Below are 20,403 nucleotides of genomic sequence, written 5' to 3' on the forward strand. Positions count from 1 at the left end.
GAAAAAAGAAAAAAAAAAAAACCCCCCAAAAAAAACCCCAAACATAAAGCTGCATGTGGATTCTATGTAAACACTGTATTTTGAGTATTTGTACGTAAAATGCTGTTACTGGTTTTGTTTTGTTTTGTTTTGATTTTTCGAGACAGGGTTTCTCTGTGTAGCCTTGGCCATCCTGGACTCACTTTGTAGACCAGGCTGGCCTCGAACTCACAGCGATCTGCCTGCCTCTGCCTCCCGAGTGCTGGGATTAAAGGCATGCGCCACCACGCCCAGCTGGTTTTGGTTTTTGAGACAGCTATTTGGCTGTTCTGTAGCTCACTATGTAGACCAGGTTGGCCTTGAACTCACAGAGACCTGCTGGCCTTTGTCTCTCTGGTGCTGCCATCCCAGCCTGTTTTGTATATTTTGTTATTCTTGCATGTGTATCTGGGAACCAACTCCTGTGGATGTGAGGGAAGACTGTAGTTATTCCGTGTATGTTCATGTGTGTGATGTATCTTTGTGTATGCATGTTTACATGACTTGCATGCATGGGCAAGTTAGTAGTCTGGCCAACCTGCCTTCCCTGAGGATTGTCATCTCCACTTCTGAAGTGCTGGAACTATAGGCAGGCTGCTATGTCCACTTGGCATTTCTTGGGAGATCCAAACTTTGGTCCTCACAGCTGTGTGGTCCACACTTTATCCACTGAGCCATGTCTGCAGCCCTGGAATTAATTTTTAAGGTATTGAGGGAGGTCACTTTTTTTTTGCCAGTCAAGTCTTGAACTTTATTGTCGCTGCCGCTGCTGCGTACTTGCGCAGCGGGTACAGCGGCTCTTTCCACTGCTGCTTCTTGGTCTTCAGCTTCTCCTCGTGCTTGGTGAGCCGACGGCGCATGGCTCTAGTCTTCTTAGGCCGCAGGTCCAGAGGCTTGTACTTCTTGCCCTTGTAGAATTTCCTGAGGTTTTCTTTTTGAGTCTGGTTAATGACAGTGAGGACGCGGGCAATGGATTTGCGGATGATGCGTATCTTGGAGAGCTTGGATGCGGGGCCGCCGGTCACCTTGGCGACCCGAAGCTGAGACAGCTCCACCTTCAGACCATCCAGTTGTTTCAGCAGCTCCTCCTTCTTCTTGCCACGCAGGTCCCGAGCCTTAATCTTGGCCATGGCTGCGCTGCTCACCACGGAGGCCGCCAGGTAAGAGAGCAGGTCACTTTTTTTTATGGGCCTCACTATGTGGTCCTGGCTGGCCTGGAACTCACCTTGATACATGGAACAGGCTGGACCAGTATTCAGAGATCTGCCAGCCTCTCTCTTCTGGGACTAAAGATGTATCTATCATCCCATCACAGGTGGCTTAGATTCTTTAAGTTCTTTGTTTTTGTTTTTGGAGACAGGGTTTCTCTGTTACACAGAGCCCTGGCTGTCCTGGACTCTCTTTGTAGACCAGGCTGGCCTCGAACTCACAGAGATCTGCCTACCTCTGCCTCCTGAGCGCTGGGATTAAAGGTGAGCGCCACCACACCTGCCTGTTCTTTAAGTTCTTGTTGGAGGTACATCTTCTCAGTGGGGTCTCAGCTCTCAGCACTCGTAGCCTTGCTGTCCTATCGTATGGTGTGCTCATTATGTTACTATTTCCTCAGTGGCACCAGCGAGTTTTCCCTGTTTAACAGAATGTACACATACAAGTTTTTAGTGTTAAGTACCATTTATTTTTTTTTTTATTTTTTAAAGATTTATTTATTATTATGTATATAGAGCTCTGCCTGCAAATACACCTGTAGGCTGGAAGAGGGCATCATATCATATTACAGATGGTTGTGAATCACCATGTGATTGCTAGGAATTGAACTCAGGACCTTTGGAAGAGCAGGTGGTGCTCTTAACCACTGAGCCATCTCTCCAGCCCCTTAAATACCATTTATAATGCACTTACATTCTGTGTCTCCTTGTTTCACTAACATTAGCGTCACTGGAGTTTAGGCTAGGATTTCCTAGGCAGATGAGGCAGGATGAATAGACACTGTCCATTCATTGAGTATAGCACCCATCTCTGAAAGGAGGCCAAAGCAGAGTGGGAATTCTGAGGCTCTCGATTTTCTCCCTTGCTAAGTGGTCTCAAAGTATTCTGAAAGTACAAATGAAAGACGTAGAGCTGAGAAGTTAACTTCTCTATGGTGTAGAAAGATTATTTTTTTTAAATTTTTTTATTATTAATTTATTCTGGTTACATCTCAATGTTTATCCCATCCGTTGTATCCTCCCATTCTTCCCTCACCCCCATTTTCCCATTATTCCCCTCCCCTATGACTGTTCCTGAGGGGGACCTCTTCCCCCTGTATATGCTCATAGGGTATCAAGTCTCTTCTTGGCAACCTGCTGTCCTTCCTCTGAGTGCCACCAGGTCTCCCCCTCCAGGGGACACGGTCAAATGTGAGGCACCAGAGTACGTGAGAAAGTCAGACCCCACTCTCCACTCAACTGTGGAGAATGTTCTGACCGTTGGCTAGATCTGGGTAGGGGCTTAAAGTTTACCGCCTGTATTGTCCTTGGCTGGTGCCTTAGTTTGAGCGGGACCCCTTAGAAAGATATTCTTACCTAACAGAAGTTAAAAAAAAAAAAACTATTTCAATCTAACACCATGTATTTGTTAAAGGCAGGACCTGTAATCAAGTCCAGGATTAATCTAGAGATTTGGCAGATGCACTTTTGCTGTACTGAGCCTTTTTTTGTTTGTTTCGTTTTTGTTTTTAGAGACAGGGTTTCTCTGTGTAGCTTGGCTGTCCTAGACTCACTTTGTAGAGCAGGCTGGCATCGAACTCACAGTGATCTGCCTGCCCCTGCCTCCTAAGTCCTGGGATTAAAGGTGTGCGTCACCACGCCCAGCTGTACTGAGCCTTTATGCACACCAGTGAAGGGGCTGGAGATGCCTTGGCAGGTGAGATCACCTATTGCTCTAGCACAGACCCTGAGTTCTGTTCCCAGCACCCACATCCATCAACCACAACCAACTGTCACTTCAGCTCTAAGGGATCCAACAATTTATTCTGACTTCTACGTGCACCCAAATATGCAGAATAGACACACATATACAATAAACAAACACCTCCCTTCCCCACACAACCCTGGCATGGAGGCACGCACACCCGTAATCCCAGCACATGGGGAGGCAGATACAAGCAGATCTCTGATTTCGAAGCCATCCTAGGCTATAAATTGAGCCTGGGATGGCTAAGGCTACACAGAGAAACCCTGTATTGAAACAAACAAACAAACAAACAAACAAAGCCAGGTGCTGGCAGTGCACTCCTTTAATCCCAGCAGTCAGGTGGATTTCTGAGTTTGAGGCCAGCCTGATGGACAGAGAGAGTTCTTGGACAGGCAAAGATGCACAGTGAAACCCTTCACTACGTAACTGTCTTCATTTAAGGTCTGAGTGACCATACGGATCAAGAGTGGCTATCTTCATTTGGTTTGCAATTTTCCTATTTGATTAAAAGTGACCTTAAAAACCATTTCTTTCTTTCTTTAATATGTGCTGAGTTTATGGGCCATAGTGCCTGTGTGGAAATGAGGGAGTAACTTGCAGGATGGGGCTCTCCCCTTCCACTATGGAGGGGGAGAGAATTCAGGTAATCAGGCTTGTCTGTGTGTGCCTTTCCTCAGAGTTATCTCAAGCCATTTCCTGGGCCCTTAAAAGTTGGATCCTGAAGACAGGACACCCATGTTCACAACACTGTGTGCATTAGCACGTGATGCAAGTAGCCCTGGCTCTGAATATTCACTGGCATGTTATTCAGCTTTAGAGAGGCCACTCTGGACACATGCTGCAACATGCACAGTCAACTCTGGGGTCTATCAGGCTATGTGAAATGACACAGTAACAAAAACACCGAGACTCTAATGAGTCCATTTTCAAAGGACTTAGTATTCAGCCTGGCGGTAGTGGCAACACATCACACCTTTAATCCCAGCACTCAGGAGGCAGAGGCAGGGGGATGGTGGATCTCTTTGAGTTTGAGGCCAGCCTGGTCTACAAAGCTAATCCAGGAATCCAGAATAGCCAAGGCTACAAAGAGAAACCTTGTCTTGAAAACAAAAACAAAACAAAAAAAGTATTCAGTATTCAAATTCATTGAAAGTAGAATGGTGGTTATCAGAGCCAGAGGTAAAGAGGGCACTTGTGGAGGGTGCAGAGTTTGTTTTGTAAGACCCCGCCCCCCCCAAAAAAAGCTGGAGGCTGGCTACACAACATTGTAACTGCACTTAACTATACAATAAAAAACCAGCTACAATGTTTAATTTTGTTAATAAGAGCACCTTTAGAACATTCCTTCTCAGGTACTTGTCATACTTTACTCAGGTTTTCCCTTTCCCGTAGACACACTGATCTCTCAGCATACTACCAACTTGCGTTTGATCCTTTACCGTGGGGTGTTTCTTTTCTAGAATGCTGAAGATCACTGAAGATTCACTGTCAACAAACTTGCTTGCATTTTCAGGCTGAGCCTTGTGGCGCACGCCTGTAATCCCAGCACTCAGGAGGCAGAGGCCACCAGGTCTACATAGTGAGTCCAGGACAGACAGGACTATAAGAGAAACCCTGTCCGGAAAAATCGAAAAACAAACAAAACTTGCTTGCATTTTCATCTTAAAGATGTTACTTTTCCTAAATCCAATTACGAGTTCCATCCTGCAAATGAATCCTCTACTCTTTCAAAGCAATCCTCTACCATATTTTGCACCATACAGAGAGGTCTGCGCTTGGCTGTATTGTTTCAGCTTGTCTTTTCAAGTTAATTCCCATGTCTTGAGGGCCAAAGGGCATTATCACACATCTCCCAATACAAACACACTCCTGGACAGAAGAGTCCCCGTAAACACACAATCGCGATGGAGGAAGCCAATGGACACTTTAAAAGTGATTTTTCACAAGTGTAGAATTTGCCGGAGCGCACACATGAGTAGGACGGCAAAGCTGGGCTTCCTTAAGCTACTTGAAAGCAGCGCTGTAACCTGCATAGCCCAGACACCTAACAGATATTCTGAAGGCCACGTGGAACGGCGATGCGGCACTGTTGTGAAGCAATTTAGGAAACAAGACACGAGCACGCCTGAGCCGCCGTAGCCTCCACCTCCCGGCTTGGTTCGCTGAAGCGCCAAGAACAGTTTAAAAGCGGTGCTTCCGGTAGCAGCAGTAGAGCGCATGCTCAGAAGGCGCGTCCAAACACAGGGCCAGGTACGGGAAGTAGCGGGGGTCAATTTCTTTCACGGAAATCGCTCGATAAATAGTGGGCACGCGTAACCCAGAAGAGAAAGGCTGTTTGATTCAAGTATCAAACACCCCGAGAATCAAAGGAAGTTCCGGCTGGAAGATTTGTCCAAGTTCTCATGATTCCTCTCCAGCTCTTTTATCACACAGCCTTCTCCTAATCTTGCTTGAGTTTTGCTTCCACTCTCCAAAGGCCCTAAATATCCCTCAAATACTCCCTGGTCACCTTTCTCATTAAAGCACCTTTACGCTACGGGTGACCATTAGGGTCAATCAACATTCCCTAGTTGGGCAAAGGCGCCGGAGGCTGCCAGTTCGTGCGGGCGCCTGCGCCTGGCGTTACCATAGAGAGGAAGCCACCTCTCTGGGCTGAGTTTGCAATCTCTATGGTTCAGGCGGGCCGGTGGCGGTAAGGGGAACACAGCGAGGCCGCTCTGCGCAGGCGCACTTGGCTTCTCACTTTTTTTTTTTTTTAATCCCCGCACCAAGCGCTTAACCTCATTGGGGTGGAGGAGAAGGCGGTGGCTGTCCGGTCCGCAGCCGCAACAGTAGTGAATAATAGAGCTGTAAGTACCGAGCTTAAGACGAAGAATGTTGAGATTGGAGTCCATCCGAGGGCCTTGCTCCTTTTCCGGGCTGCGGCGGGCGCAGGGTCCGGGTGGGGACGGTGTCCGGTGCTGTCAGCCACTCTGGGGTGCACTTTTGGGGGAGGGGGCGGTCCAGGGATGGGGTCTGGGGTGAGTACCCGGGATGCGCGTCGCCTAGGTCCAGTCCTCATCGCTGGCTGCTTTGCAGAGGGAGGTGGGGCGGCTGTGGGGTCAAGCCTGGCTTTGTGTGCCTGTGTCTTTCAGACCCCACCCCGGGGCCCCTTCCTGACCCGGAGTCTCCCCAGGCCGGCTTGGGGAGACGCCAAAGCAGCCTGGGAGAGGGTCTCTTTGAAAAGAATCGAGGTTGCACGGAGCGGGAAGGGGCTCCAGGAGAGGAAACCTCACTACAACTAGTCATCGGCAAGTGATGGGTGTGGAGAAAGATTCAGAGGGAGGAAGAGGTTGTCGGGGAGGCAGGCCGGGCGGCCGGGGCTCCCAGCCTGGGCTAGACAAAAGCGGAGCAGCCGGGGCCCAGCGGGATGCACAGGGTCCGCTTGGTCCCAGGAGGGCCCAGCTGTGAGGGTCTTTACGAAGCTTGGAAAAGCGGACAAGTGCTGAGTTAAGCCTTTGCAGCCTCCTCAACTTGCCTTTGTTGTTCTTCGGTATTGGCAGGGCCGCTCTGACGAAGATGAGTGTGTGATCTTGCACGTTAGTCTGGTTGGATACAATGGAGCGGATTGAATCTCGCTTTCATTTTATGAGCTGCTTGGATGAGTGTGGGGTTTTCCAAAGTCAAACTCATTACATAATATATCTATAGATTTAAAAAAAACAACAACAACTGGATATTTCTTAAATTAAAAGAATAATTAGTTGGAGCCGTAAAGCATGGTGTGTCGCATCCGGATTACTGTTAGGGGATTCGTTCATGAAACACTGACCTAATGGTGGAACCTGTGAGTTCCGTAAACCGGATACTTTAATTTGTGATGTGGCAATGAGCGCTTTGGATGGGGATGCGCTAGTCCTTTGGGAGGTAGTGATGCGGGAGAGGCAGGAGCGATGCTGTTGTATCTACCCCATACCTTGCACGGATTCAGATGCCACAGGCTAGTATCAATTCTGGCCTTAGAAATGATTATTCTTATTGTTATTCATGATATTTATGGAACTCTTGGTATGAGGGATCTTAAACAGAGGGGTACGGTTTCTCTTTCGGAGTAGGAGGGAGACTAGCAACATTGATGGGGAGACAGAGATAGGGAAAAATCACACAGCGCCCCAGAGAACTGAGTATTATTTATCTTCTTTACTTGCTAAGAAAGATTTAAATTTTAATGAGCTGTTTCTTCATTCATCTTTGTAAAGTTGGCTAATTGCACCCTTGTAGCAGTAACTCAAAATTTCAGTTTCTGTAAGTCATTGTTCATTTTGTGTAACATGTAACTGTGCTAGCTTTTATTGTCAATGAGACACAACCTCCTTTCTACCTGAGAAGGAGGAGCCATGACCCAGAAATTTACCAGATTAGATTGGCCTGTGGCCATGTCTGTTAAGAGGTTGTCTTCATTGGTGGTTGAGGTGGGAGTGCCCAGCCCACTATGGGCGCCACAATTCCTAGGCAGGCCTGGGCTGTATAGGAGAGCTAGCCCAGGCAGTCTGTTTTCTGTTTTCTTCTGCTTTTTGATCTGAAGCCATGAAACTCTCCGCTTTGCTTTGAGGACTCCTTGTGCTTTGTGTGCCAATTTATGCTAATGAAAATTTGTTTGTAGACTTCCGAATCCTGGCTCCTTGTCAAAATTAGAGGAACCCTTTACCTGCAAGTTGCTGTCCCAGTTTTATGAGTTGTAGCTAGGGACAGACTGCTCTGTGAACAGATTCCTGCCTGACTTCTTTAAATTTATGTACTTTCTTACGTCTTAAGGATTCAGGACACATTTTCTTCTATGGAACATTGAAAGTTCAGTGTCATGTATCAGTGATTTTAAGCATCGAAGGTTATGTCCCAATATCATGCTTGGTTTGAAAAAAAGTCTAGATTCCCCCCACTCCCCCTCACTTCCACAAAGTAGAGAACAACAGAAGTTCATGTGGGGGAAACAGTGGTCGAAGATCCAATGTTGCAGGGTACGGTGGCACACGCCTGTAATCCCAGCATTTGGGAGGCAGAGGCAGGTGGATCTGTGAGTTCGAGGCCAGACTGGTCTACAAAGTGAGTCCAGGACAGCCAAGGCTACACAGAGTAACCCTGTCTTAAAAAAAAAAAAAAAAAAATCCAGTATCATCTCAAGTACAGACTTTGGGGATCTAACCATGATGCTAGTTGCTTGCTCCTTTGTTGGCCTTTTTTTTTTTTTTTCCCTTCTGGCCTACGTGGAGGAATGAAGCTGTAAATTTGGGTGATTAAAGAAGTCTTGATACCAATACTTAAAAGTTGGATGAATGCCTGTGGATATGTTTTTTGCTCTCCCAGTGTTTTAAAATGAGTTTGCTCTTTTGTATATGTTTATTAACTTTTGGGGAGTGTGATTCTAAAAAGAAAAGACCCTTTTCAAACTTAAACTGTAGTGAGGTCAGTGTTTTTCTTTGTTGGTTTTGGTTTTGGTTTTTTCTTTGTTTTTTTTTCAACAGGGTTTCTCTGTATAGCCCTGGTGATCCTGGACTCACTTTGCAGACCAGACTGGTCTTCAAATTACAGAGGTCCACGTGCCTCTGCCTTCCTGAGTGCTGGGATTATAGGCATGTGTCACTGTGCCTAGCCATGAGGTCAGTTTTTTAAAGTAAAATTTTGAATATTAAAAAAAGTGGGGCGGTGGTGGTGTAGCCTTTAATTCCAGCACTAGAGAGGCAGAGGCAGGCGGATCTCTGTGAGTTCAAGGCCAGCACAGTCTACAAAGCAAGTTCCAGGACAGGCAGGGCCACATAGAGAAACCCTGTCTCAAAACAAAATAACAAACAAACAAACAAAACAAAAACAAACCCAAAAAAGAAAAGAAAAGAAAAAGAAGCTAGCTGAGCAAGTCAGAGACAAGCCAGAAAGTAGCAGTTGTCATAGGTTCTGCTGGGAGTTCCTGCCTTGACTTCAGTAATGAACTGTGACCTGGAAGTATAAGCCAAATATACCCTAAGTTGCATTTGGTCATGGTGATTTTCACAACAAAAGGAAAACCAGAACAATGCTTGGTTTAAACTTTAAAATTTTAACTGTTTATTTACAACATTAGGTGTTGATCCCAGGGTCTTATGTCTATTGGATAGGTTCTCTGTCAATGAGCTATACCCCAGCCATTAAGTTTTTAATTTTGTGACATTTTTAAAATTTGCAAATGCATCTGTATGTGTGGGTGTGCATGTGTCGTACACAGCAGGCATGTGGTGGGCAGTCGAAGGGTAACTTGTATGAATAGGTTATTTCCTTCTACTGTATGGGTCCCTTGGATCTGCAGGTCTGGCAGCAACTGCCTTTTGCTATCAGTGCCCTCCAGCACTTCGCTTTGTATTGATAGCAAGCAGGAGGCTTCAGTAACTGTGATAGATTCTGAAGTGTAACCTAGACGATGGGAATTTGCCTTTTATAAAGCAAGATGCAGATCCTTAAGCGTTTACATGGACCGGATCTAGCCAATGGACAGGACATTCTCCACAGTTGAGTGGAGAGTGGGGTCTGACCTTCACATGAACTCTGGTGACCCATATTTGACTACGTTCCCTGGATGGGGAGACCTGGTGGCCCTCAGAGGAAGGCTAGCAGGCTACCAAGAAGAGACTTGATAACCTATGAGCATATACAGGGGAAGGAGGTCCCCCTCAGTCACAGTCATAGGGGAGGGGAGTAAGGGGAAAATGGGAGGGAGAGAAGAATGGGAGGATACAAGGGAGGGGATAACCACTGAGATGTAATATGAGTAAATTAATAAAATATATATAAAAAAAGAGTTTACATGGGCAGTGAGGGGTGATGGGATGATTGGTCAGAAGGGCATGAGCGTCAGCATCTGAATGTGTTTCATTTTGTGTGGTTTTGAATTTTGTTTTTTTCCTTCTAGTCTTCTGTTAATTTCATATCTTGAGCAGCTCAGTAGATAATTTACATAATCTACTTTAAATCAATTTCTATTACAATTATTTATTAACTTACATATTTATTCATGTGTATATGTGTACCAGGTAAATGATATGTAGAGGTCAGAGGACAACTTTTGAGCGTTATGTCTGTTTTTCCACTGTGGATGTTGTAGGGATTTAATTTAGTTTAGGTCATCAGGTTTGGGGGCAAGTGTCTTTACCTGCTGGGGCCCTTTTGAGCTTTTTTTTTTTTTTTTTTTTTTTTTGAGACAGGGTTTTTCTGTGTAACCTTGGCTGTCCCGGAACTCACTCTGTAGATCAGGCTGGCTTTGAACTCAGAGATCCTCCTGCCTCTGCCTCCCAACTGCTTGGATTAAAGGCGTGCATCACCCCTGCTTGGCCCTTTTGATGGTCTTAAAATCAGGTTTTAAACAACAATACCTTTAACTTTGCAGTACTCATGTAAATATAGCCATCTAAGGGTAGTATTAGTCCAGAGTTGAGTTTCATTAGCTGTCAGTTGTGATAAATGTCAGTCTGGTTCCCACACTAAGTGGTACTAGTACACGGTAGGTAGCCGTAAAGCATGCTTAAAATCAGATCCAGGTAGAGATTTTCTTGAAGATAAGAGAAAGGTCTCATTTTAATTAAAGCAAAAACTACACAGAGAAGAAATCACAGATGACACAGTTCTTGATTTATAAAATGTAATTGTCAAGAATTGCTTTCTTTACTTAGGGCCTAGGAGAGTGTCACCCATAAGGCATGCACACATATGAATGTGTGTGTGTGTGTGTGTGTGTGTGTGTGTGTTTGTGATTAATTAAGCACTGAGGTTTACCAATAGTGTCTAACTGGCTCCTCCCATCTCAGGGCTTTGCTGATTCTTTGCTGTCACACCCAGTGACATTTCTCCCAGAGTTGTCTGGCCTCCCAGCACCCCTCATGGAGCCCAACAGTGCTGCTGTGGTGGCGCTTCTGTGACACCTGGTTGGCTTTTGCTGGCTTCCTGCCTGGAAGTCTCTTCACTCCTTGCTGTTTCTGTTTTTTTATTTTTATTTTATTTTTCGAGACAGGATTTCTCTTATAGTCCTGGCTGTCCTGGACTCACTTTGTAGACCTGGCTGCCCTCGAACTCACAGAGATCTGCCTGCCTCTGGCTCCCAAGTGCTGGGATTACAGGAGTGTACCACCACACCTGGTGCTGTTTTCTGTTTCTGTTGTGACCCATGTGAATTGTATACTAGTGGAACTGTTGACTGTGTGAACGGATAAGGAAATGTATCGTAGATCCAGATGCTTAAGGCTGTGGCTGCTCTTCCAGAGGACTGGGTTCCATTCCCAGCACCTACATCCCGTGTCTGTTACTCCAGTTTCAGGGAATCTGGCTGTGTTTTCTGGCCCCCAAGGGCACTAGGCACTCATGTGGCACATAGACATACATGTAGGCAAAGACGCCCATACACATAAAATAAATACCCTACCTCATCTTGATAATAGGATTGGAGATATGGAGGAGCTCTTAGAGGACTCATGGGGCACTTAAAACCTATTTACTCATTTATTCATTCATTCATTTATTCACTTTACATCCTGACCTTAGCCTTCTCCCTCTGCTCCTCCCCTTCCCACCATTCCCCCCTCTCTCCCTCTCCTTCCCCTCCCCATTCTCCTAAGAAAAAGTGAGCCGCCCTAGAACCCACCTGAGCACATCAAGTTGTATCAGGACTGGGTGCATCCTCTTCCCCTGTGGCCTGGTGAGGCAGTCCCACCAGGGGGAGTGATCAAAGAGCAAGCAACAGAGTCCATGTCAGAGACAGGCCCTGCTTCCCTTACTGGGCGACCCATATGAAGACCTAGCTGCCCATGGCTCCAAGGGCCACTTGTAACCTGACACCCGCATTCTTCTCTCCAGCCTCAAACTCCAGGTGAAGCTCTTTGTTCCAGGACAGGCTTTGCTCACCACAAATGTTCTACACTGCATCAAATCCGGCCTCTGTTTCTACTCGTTGAGATTAGTAAACACTCCAAGCAGTGTGTTTAAGCCTGTCTCTTTCCCACAAACAGCTCTCTTCATCTTCCTGTGGACCGTCAGCAGGCTTTCTTTACATTTAGATTGCATTTTCTGCTGAACTCTTTAATGAGTTGGGTACCAACTCCCAAGATGTCCAGTTACGAACACGTATATGGCCCCAGCATGCCAGGGGCTTACAGTCTGGGAGGGGAGACTGGGGTATGCAGACATATCTGTCACTTGTGCCCTTCCAATTTACCTCTTGGTGTTCAGCCTCACGCTGTCTGCACATGTGCTCTGCCACTGAACTACATCCCAGAATTCTTCCTGGCTTAATAGGTGCTCACCATGCTTTAAAAAATATATTTTCTAAAAATTTAGTTTTAGACAATTTTACACAAGCTCACCATGCTTTTCAAAGACAGTTGTGGTTTTTTTTTTATTTTGAATTTTAATTTTACTAATTTGTTCAGATTACAACTCAATTGTTAGCCCATCACTTGTATCCTCCCATTCTTCCCTCCCTCCTGCTTTCACCCTATTCCCCTCCCCTAGGTCTATGACCGAGGGGGACCTCCTCCCCCACTATATGGTCATAGGCTATCAAGTCTCATCTTGGTTTTCTGCCTGTTCTTTCTCTGAGTGCCACCAGGCCTTCCCACCAATGGGAGATGGTCAAATATGGGGCACCAGAGTTTATGTCAAAGTTAGTCTCCACGCTCCACCCAACTGTGGAGAATGTCCTGTCCATTGGGTAGATCAGAGTAGGGGTTCAATATTGTGTGTGTGTTTTTAAAATTTGTCTGTGTACATTGTGTACATGTTTGTGTGTGTGAGCGTGTGTGTGCAGGTACCGTAGGAGGCCAGAGGCATCTTTTTCAATAGCTCTCCACCTGACCTTGGACCTTGCTGATTGGCCAGCATGCCCCAGGGGTCCTCCTGTCTCTACCTCCCCAGGGTTAGAGTGTACTTAGTGTGATGCTTGCTGCCTCCCTCCTCCTGCTGCTCCTACTCTTCTGTGGGCTTTTAGGTTCTCATGTTTATGTAGGGCCCAGCCCACTGTTTTTGTTTAGTTTTTAAGATTTATTCATTTGTATATATAAGCACTCTACTTGCATGTATGACTCCATGTCAGAAGAGAGCATCAGACAGAAGAGGGCTCCAGATTTAATTATAGAGGATTGTGAGCCACCATGTGGTTGCTGGGAATTGAACTCAGGACCTTTGAGAGAGCAGCCAGTGCTCTTAACTGCTGAGCCATCTCTCCAACCCACTCTCTCTGTGCTTTAAAATTTTTTTTTCTCTCTTTCTCAAGCATTACTGTTTTCCCCCCTGTGTGCGTGTGTGTGTGTGTGTGTGTGTGTGTGTGTGTGTGTGTGTGTGTATGTGTGTGTGTGTGCGTGCATGTGCATGCATGTGTGTATGTGTGTTAGGTATGTGCCATGGCACACTTGTTAAGGTTGGAGGACGTCTTATGGGAATAGGTTCTTTCCTTCTACTGTGTGGATCCTGGTGGATCAAACCGAGATAGCTAGGCTTGGCAGTAAGTGCTTTTACAAGCTAAGCCATCTTGTTTGCCCTTAGGTCTTCTTTAAATGCGATATGTAAAATAAAACCAAAGTCTTTCTTTCTTTTTTTTTTTTTTGGTTTTTTCGAGACAGGGTTTCTCTGTGTAGCCTTGGCCATTCTGGACTCACTTTGTAGACCAGGCTGGCCTCGAACTCACAGCAATCTGCCTGCTTCTGCCTCCCGAGTGCTGGGATTAAAGGCGTGCGCCACCACGCCCGGCTCACCAAAGTCTTTCTTAGGACTTTATCTGGCTATATAGATATTTTCTCAAGTTAGAAAATCACAGCAACAAATTTCAAAGTTTGCTGTGCATTCTGGCTCTGCTTTGAGCTAGTCTCTTTGTATTTCAGACTCTTTTTCTGTTAAAAAAAAAAAAAGTGGGATGGAGAGGACCAGTAGAGGATACCTATTTATATGGTTGTCGTAAGGATGAAATGTAGAGTGAGAGGACTGACTGGCACTCATTGAGTGACAAATCCACGTGGCAGGAAGAAGCTCATTCTAGTAAGTGCTCTGGTGGTAAGTACTTCGTCATGCTCACCTTGTTGAATTATGAATGGCCAGGCAACTTCCACTTGTCCATCCAGAGATTTGGTTAGCTCAGGATCCATGGGACTGGGCAGCCACAGTGTCAACCACCCTGAGATGATTCCAGCATACTTTGCAAGTTAGTGCTGCCAGTGGTGACATTATGAAGTTAAAATGTGAACAGTTACCCAAGTCATAGCTGAATAGAACTAGAAGAGTTGACTCCTGCTGCTGATGGTGAGGTGTGGCCCCTACTCTCTAGCTCCTGGAGAGCTATGTTGGTGTGTGTGTGTGTGTGTGTGTGTGTGTGTGTGTGTGTGTGTGTGTGTCTCTGGAGTGGAATGGGGTGGGGAAGCAAATGTGGAGACCAGCAGACAACCTCAGGCTCGTTTGCAGGAGCTGCCCACCTTAGTTTTTGAGACAGGGTCTCTTATTGCCTTGAAGCTCACTGATTTATTTGCCTGCGCTGGCTGGCCAGCAGGCCCCAGGGATGTGCCCATCTCAGCCTCCTGAGTGCTGAGATTACAGATGTGAACCAACATGCCCACCTTTGCCACCTGGGTTCTAGGGACTCTACTCAGAGCCTTAGGCTTGTGAAGCAAGCATTTTACTGCCTAAACTGTCTCCTTAGATTGCAGGCTCATCTTTAAAAGGACATTTTAAAAAACATTTATTTAGTGTGTGTATGTGTGTAGAGGTCTCTTCACCATGTGGGTTCTGAGGCTCGAACTCAGATCATCAGGATTGGAAGCAGGTGCCTTTACCCACTGAGCAATCTCATCAGCTCCCATCTTTTTTTCCCCTCCTTCCTCTTTTTTGATCAGTTTGGGATATATCTTTCTAAATGCTGTTCCCGCTTTTTGTAGCGCTATAAATGAATGACTTCATCGTGGCAACAGCCAGCTTTTAAAAATGAAAGTGATTTTCAAAGCATTTTGATGGTCTTAATCCCTTTTGCTCCCTTCTGAGCTCCGAGAAGTACGCAGGGATGGAGAGTGGCCATGCAGGCACCGTGCAGACTGAGTCTGTGGAGACCCAAGGCCTTGCCTGCTTTCCTGGGCCCTCTTCTCATAGGCGTCATTTGGCTACATTTATTAAAGTTGTGGTTCATGGAACCTTCTGATCTTTTTGGCATGTGAGTAGCTGCTATGCCAGATCTTTTCCTTTCCTTCAGTGCATATATACATGCCTTACAAACACAGAACATAACCCCTAAAACCCTCTGCATGGTGGTGGTGGCACAACGCCTTTAATCCCAGCACTCTGGAGGCAGAGGCAGGAAGATCTCTGTGAGTTCCAGGACAGCCAGGTCTACACAAAGAAACCTTGTCTTGGAAAAACAAAAACCAAAACAAAAATATAAACTTAGTCAGGCGTGGGTGGTTATTATCATCTATAATTCCAAAACTCAGGAGGCTGGATACAGAGAAAGACTTTATCTTACCTGCCAACCCCCTAAAAACAATAAAAAAGTAAATTTAAAGTTTTGCACTCACATCTGTTTACGTTTAAGATGCATATTTCAGGGGAAAAGAAGCCTAGAACTGGAGGCTTGAGCTCCTGTTACCATGGCTCATTTGGATATCTATCTGTCTTTGGTCAGAATAGCTGAGGTCAGTGTTTGCACTGGTTGTACTTTCTGCCTCTGTCTACTGTAACTTGCTCAAGGACCTTCCCAGGCAGAATCATTTAACTAACTGACACCTACATTGCTGTAATGTAGCAGTCATGCACGGAGTTGAGAGCAGAGAGGCCACCACATTTAACCATCCAAGAGCTCTGTGTGGCGGGGGTTGATTTCAGAACCCCGTGGATGCTTGACAAACACTGTTCCACAGCGTCACCCGCCCAGCCCTATATATAGTTTCTATTTCCGTTTTTGAGTGAGGGTCTCTTGTATCCCAGGCTGGCTTTGAACCCACAATGTAGTGGAGAATGGCTTTGAATTCTTGATCCTTCCATCCCTACCTCTCATGCTGGTATTACAGATGTGCTCCACCACTCCCAGTGCATATGGTCCTAGGGATGGAGCCCAGGGCTGTGTGCATCCTTGGCAAGCACTACCAGCCGAGCCTCCTTCCAAACCTCTGTAGCTATTTTTTTCTTTCTTTAAAAAAAAAAAAAAGAAAAAAGAAATGAGCTTACTTATTCACTGCGTGTACACAAATGTGCATGTGTGCATTTGTAGGTGTGGAGTGTCACATGGTACAGGTGTAGAAATCAGAGGACAACTTGGAGGCATCAGCTCCCTTCTTTCATTGTGTGGGTCCCAGGCATGACATCAGGAGTGGCAGCAAGAGTCCATACCTGCTGAACTGTCTCACTGTCCTGCTCTTAGTTCTTTGCATCGGTGTTTTGCCTGCATGTAAGTCGTCATGAGGGTGTCAGGTCTTGGAGTTACAGACAGTTGTGAGCTGCCATATGGATGCTGGGAATTGAACCCATGTCCTCTGGAAGATCAATCAGTGCTCTTAGCCACAGAGCCGTCTCCCCAGCCCCTGCTTTTAATTCTTTTTTTTTTTTTTAATTTAAAAATTTTTTTCTTTTAATTCTTTTTTTTTCTTTTAATTCTTAATGTGTTACCGTTGAGACTGCACTCCTATCCTATACATACTTTGTAGTAAGTAATTATGAATAAATTTTGCAATTCTGTAATATATTTTATTTTAACTCCTTTGTTGTTGTTGTTGTTTGAGACAGGGTTTTTCTTTGTAGCCCCTGCAACTCCCTTTGTAGACCAGGCTGCCCTTAAACTCTCTGCCTGGGATTAAAGCATGTGCCACCACGCCTGGCTTTATTTGTTTGCATGTTGCATGTGTGTACATGCAACAGTGTGCATGTGCATGTGCATGTGCAGCCAGAAGATAATGTGTTGTAACTGGTTCTCTTCTTCCACCTTATGGGTCAGCTGGCCTGTTGGCAAGTGCCTTTACCCACTGAGCCATCGCAGCTGCCTTCTCTTGTTTTCTTTCGTTGCCGCTAGTATTTCCGAAGCAATAGGAAGAGTGTCTAGCTCTTGCCATGTGAGTCAGATCAGTGCTTGTCCACCTCACAATGTGATCCCACAGCATTTCTGTGGCCTATCTTCAAATAATTCTTTAAACAGTTGTACACTTAAGGTCAAGCTTAAAATATTTGCTAGTCAGAATGGCTGTGGGTGGGGCCAAGGCTTCTGGTTTTTCAGACACATTCCCCAAGTGGTTCTGAGGCCACTAAAGTTTGAGGGTAGCCCCTGGGGGACTGCCTTCCAGGGAGTTTTCTTCAAAGATTGTGTCTTTCCTGTGGCTTGAGACCGAGCCTGTTTGGAACGGGTGCTCAGACATGCTACACAGAGGCCTGTTGTGTATCGAGAATGAATTGTGTAGCGGGCCTTTCCCAGTGGAGAGTGGCTGGGCTCACTCTGGGACAATGAGCTAGTCTTTGAAAGAAGAGCTGGGCTTGATTCAAACAGCTCCTTCCCGGAAGTCTCCTTGTGGTGCTGGAGCTGGTCCACTTATATTTCTGCTCGGTTGTGTTTCGAGACAGTGTCTCATGTAGCCGGGTTGGCCTTAACACTTTCTTTCTTTTTTTTTTTTTTGGTTTTTCGAGACAAGGTTTCTCTGTGTAGCCTTGGCCATCCTGGACTCACTTTGTAGACCAGGCTGGCCTCGAACTCACAGCGATCCGCCTGCCTCTGCCTCCCTAGTGCTGGGATTAAAGGCGTGTGCCACCACGCCCGGCAACACTTTCTCTGCATGTCCCTACCCTGGGTTTTGCAGCATTTTGAACCCTGGGTCTCCTGTGTGTGCTGGGTTGGCTCTTTCCCAGCTGAGCTACCTGCCCAGCTCAGACTCAGTAGGCAGCCAAGGGCTGCCTACAACTTCTCACTGTCCTGCTGCAGTTCATTCAGTGTTGGGATCCAGTCCAAGGCCTTGTGCGTGTTGGGCAAGCACTCTACTGACTGAGCCACATCTCCAGGCCATAAAGTTTTGATAAGACAATGGAGCTCTGACCCAAACCTTCTCTTTGGGCAGAACACAGATGTATTGTATTGTCACAGTTCACAGCTGTCATAGGTTAAATGTTCACCCCTTACCAAGCACTGGTCTAAGTGTTACAAATAGACTTGTATTATACTAACTTTTATGGTAACGTTAAAGGCTGTTGGTGTCCCCCCGTCCCCCATGAGACAAGGCTTCTCTTCGTGGCCTAGGCTAATCTCAACCTCATGGAGATCTGCCTGCCTCTGTCCCCTGGGTACCCGGGTGCCACCATGTTCTGCTGCTTGCCTTCTATAAGGACAAAGCTGAGGCGTACAGCCATTGAGTGTCGGGCATTAGTCATTACAGCTGCAGAGAAGCCAGCCTTGGCTTTCGGAAGCTTCAGTTGCCCTTCCATTTTTCCATCTTCCCGTTTTCTTCCTGCTTCCATTCTCTCTTTGCTCTGTCTTCCCCTTCCTACCTGGCCTCTAGTCCTTTCTTCCCTCTGCCTCTCTCTTTTACACGTTTGAATCTCTGTTTACAGCTGCATGGGTGTGCATCTGGGAGCAAAACGGATTGGGTGGGATGGGGTTTCAGCATTTTGGGGCATTTGCAGAAGAGTCTTGAACTGTGAGGTTCCAGTTTCCTCACAGCCTAACCTATGCTATTTTCTGCCATTAGAAAACTATTTATGATTTCTGTCTGTAGTGCGTGTGAAGTGACGGCTCGTGGTGCTTTTGACTTGGATTTCCCTTATTGTTGAGGTTCAGAGAACCCTTCCATGTGCTTCCATCCGAACACCCTTGGAGGGATGTCTAATCAAGTCCTTTGCACGTTTTAAAGTTGGATTGTCTTTGTGTTGAATTGGAGAGATTTCTTAGTTTAAAAAATATATTGGCTGAGGAAGGCAGATCTCTGAGTTCGAGGCCAGCCTGGTCTACACAGTGAGTTCCAGGCCAGCCAAGGCGACAAGGAGAAGCCCTGTCTCAAAAACCAAAAACCCAAAACCAACAAAAGAAAAAAACCCCTAAAACACTTATTTATTTGGTGTGTGTGCGCGTGTGTGCGTGTGTGCGTGTGTGTGTATACATACACATCCTGTGGGTTCTGGTGCTGAGCTGAGCTCAGGTGGTCAGGCTTGATGGAAGGTGCCTTGAGCTGTCTCATTGGCACCAGAAATTTATTTGTTTCTTTCATTTAATTTTTTTTTGACAATTTCAAAATTAGTGTAACAAAGTATTTTATCAGATATATGATCTGCAGATATTCTCTCCCATTCTGTAGGCTTTTTGAAAAAAAAAAAGATAGACTTATTTATTTATTTTGTCTTTTGTCTACATATTTATTTGTGCACCACTTGTGTGCCTCATGCCCATAGAGGCCAGTTGGGTCCCTTTGAACTGGAGTTCCAGGCACTAGTGAGCTGCCATGTGGGTGCCATGTAGAGCAGCCAGTGCTCCCAGCCACCGCGTTGTCACTCCAGCCCCTGGGTGTCTTTGATAGTAATGATCTTGGCACAGAGTTTTCAAATTTCTCCTAAGATTTTAAAGTTTCAGATTCCCTCCCCCCCAATCTCCTTCCCTTCCCCCTTCCCCCTCTCCCTCCTCCTCTCCCTCTTTCTCTCCCTCCTGTTACCCCTAAACCTGAGCTCTTCTGCTCAGGTCCCTGACTAGTTTGGAGTTAATTTTTGTACATGGTGTGATGTAGGAGAGCCATGGTGATTCTGGGTGTGGATAACCAGCCAGTTCGTGTTCTCTCTCTGTCTCTCTGTCTCTCTGTCTCTCTGTGACTCTGTGTCTCTGTCTCTGTCTCTCCCTCCCTCTCTCCCCCTCTCCCTCCCTCCCTCCCTCCCTCCTTCTCTCCCTCCCTCCCTCCCTCGCAGTGACATTCACATTTTGGTTTGGGCTTATATTTCGTTGCCTCCTTCTTCCGTTCTCCTTCCTTCCTGTGTTCTTTCCTTAAGAGTGCTTGCCTTGCATGTGTGAAACCCTGCCTCCCATACCAGACACCTCGTAAACTGAGCATTGTGGCAGTGTTCTCAGCAGGAGGCAGAAGGATAAGAAGTTCAAGTTCATCTTTGGCTACGTAGTAAGTCTGAGGCAAGCAAGGGACCTGGAGAGATTTTGTCTTTTTTAAAAAAAAAAGTTTATGTGGATTCATGAATGTTTTCTTTGTGATATGGCTTAGCCCAATAAAATTCAGTTAATATGTTTTTCCCCCTTCCTTAATTAAATTTTTATGTTGCTATGCAGGGCTTATTTGTTTGCTTTGTATGTTTGTTTGAGTTGCAGTCTCTCACACAGTTTTGGCTGTCTTGGTACTCACTCTGTGGACCTGACTGACCTTGAACTCACTTGTCTGTCTGGATCCACCTGCCTCTGCCTCCTGAGTGCCGGGATTAAAGATGTGCGCCACCACACCGGGCAGC

General features: G+C 46.1%; 2 protein-coding genes across 20 annotated transcripts in view; one reads left to right on the forward strand and one right to left on the reverse strand.

The window, feature by feature from the left end:
* Window positions 1–755: 755 nt before the first annotated feature.
* LOC127190926 (60S ribosomal protein L35-like) lies at window positions 756–1,153 on the reverse strand. Its single transcript, XM_051148191.1, has one exon. The coding sequence runs from the start codon at window positions 1,146–1,148 to the stop codon at window positions 756–758; it is 393 nt and encodes a 130-aa protein (XP_051004148.1). The 5' UTR covers window positions 1,149–1,153.
* A 4,542-nt stretch (window positions 1,154–5,695) lies between these two features.
* Clasp1 (cytoplasmic linker associated protein 1) overlaps window positions 5,696–20,403 on the forward strand; it is a 219,367-nt gene continuing 204,659 nt past the window's right edge. For all 19 annotated transcript variants that reach the window (XM_051147231.1, XM_051147234.1, XM_051147236.1 and 16 more), the window contains exon 1: window positions 5,696–5,819. The gene's annotated coding sequence lies outside the window, so the exon portion shown is untranslated. The remainder of the gene's footprint in view (window positions 5,820–20,403) is intronic.

The sequence above is a fragment of the Acomys russatus genome, chromosome 6 (assembly GCF_903995435.1).
Source record: "Acomys russatus chromosome 6, mAcoRus1.1, whole genome shotgun sequence".
In the NCBI taxonomy this organism is placed as follows: Eukaryota; Metazoa; Chordata; class Mammalia; order Rodentia; family Muridae; genus Acomys; species Acomys russatus.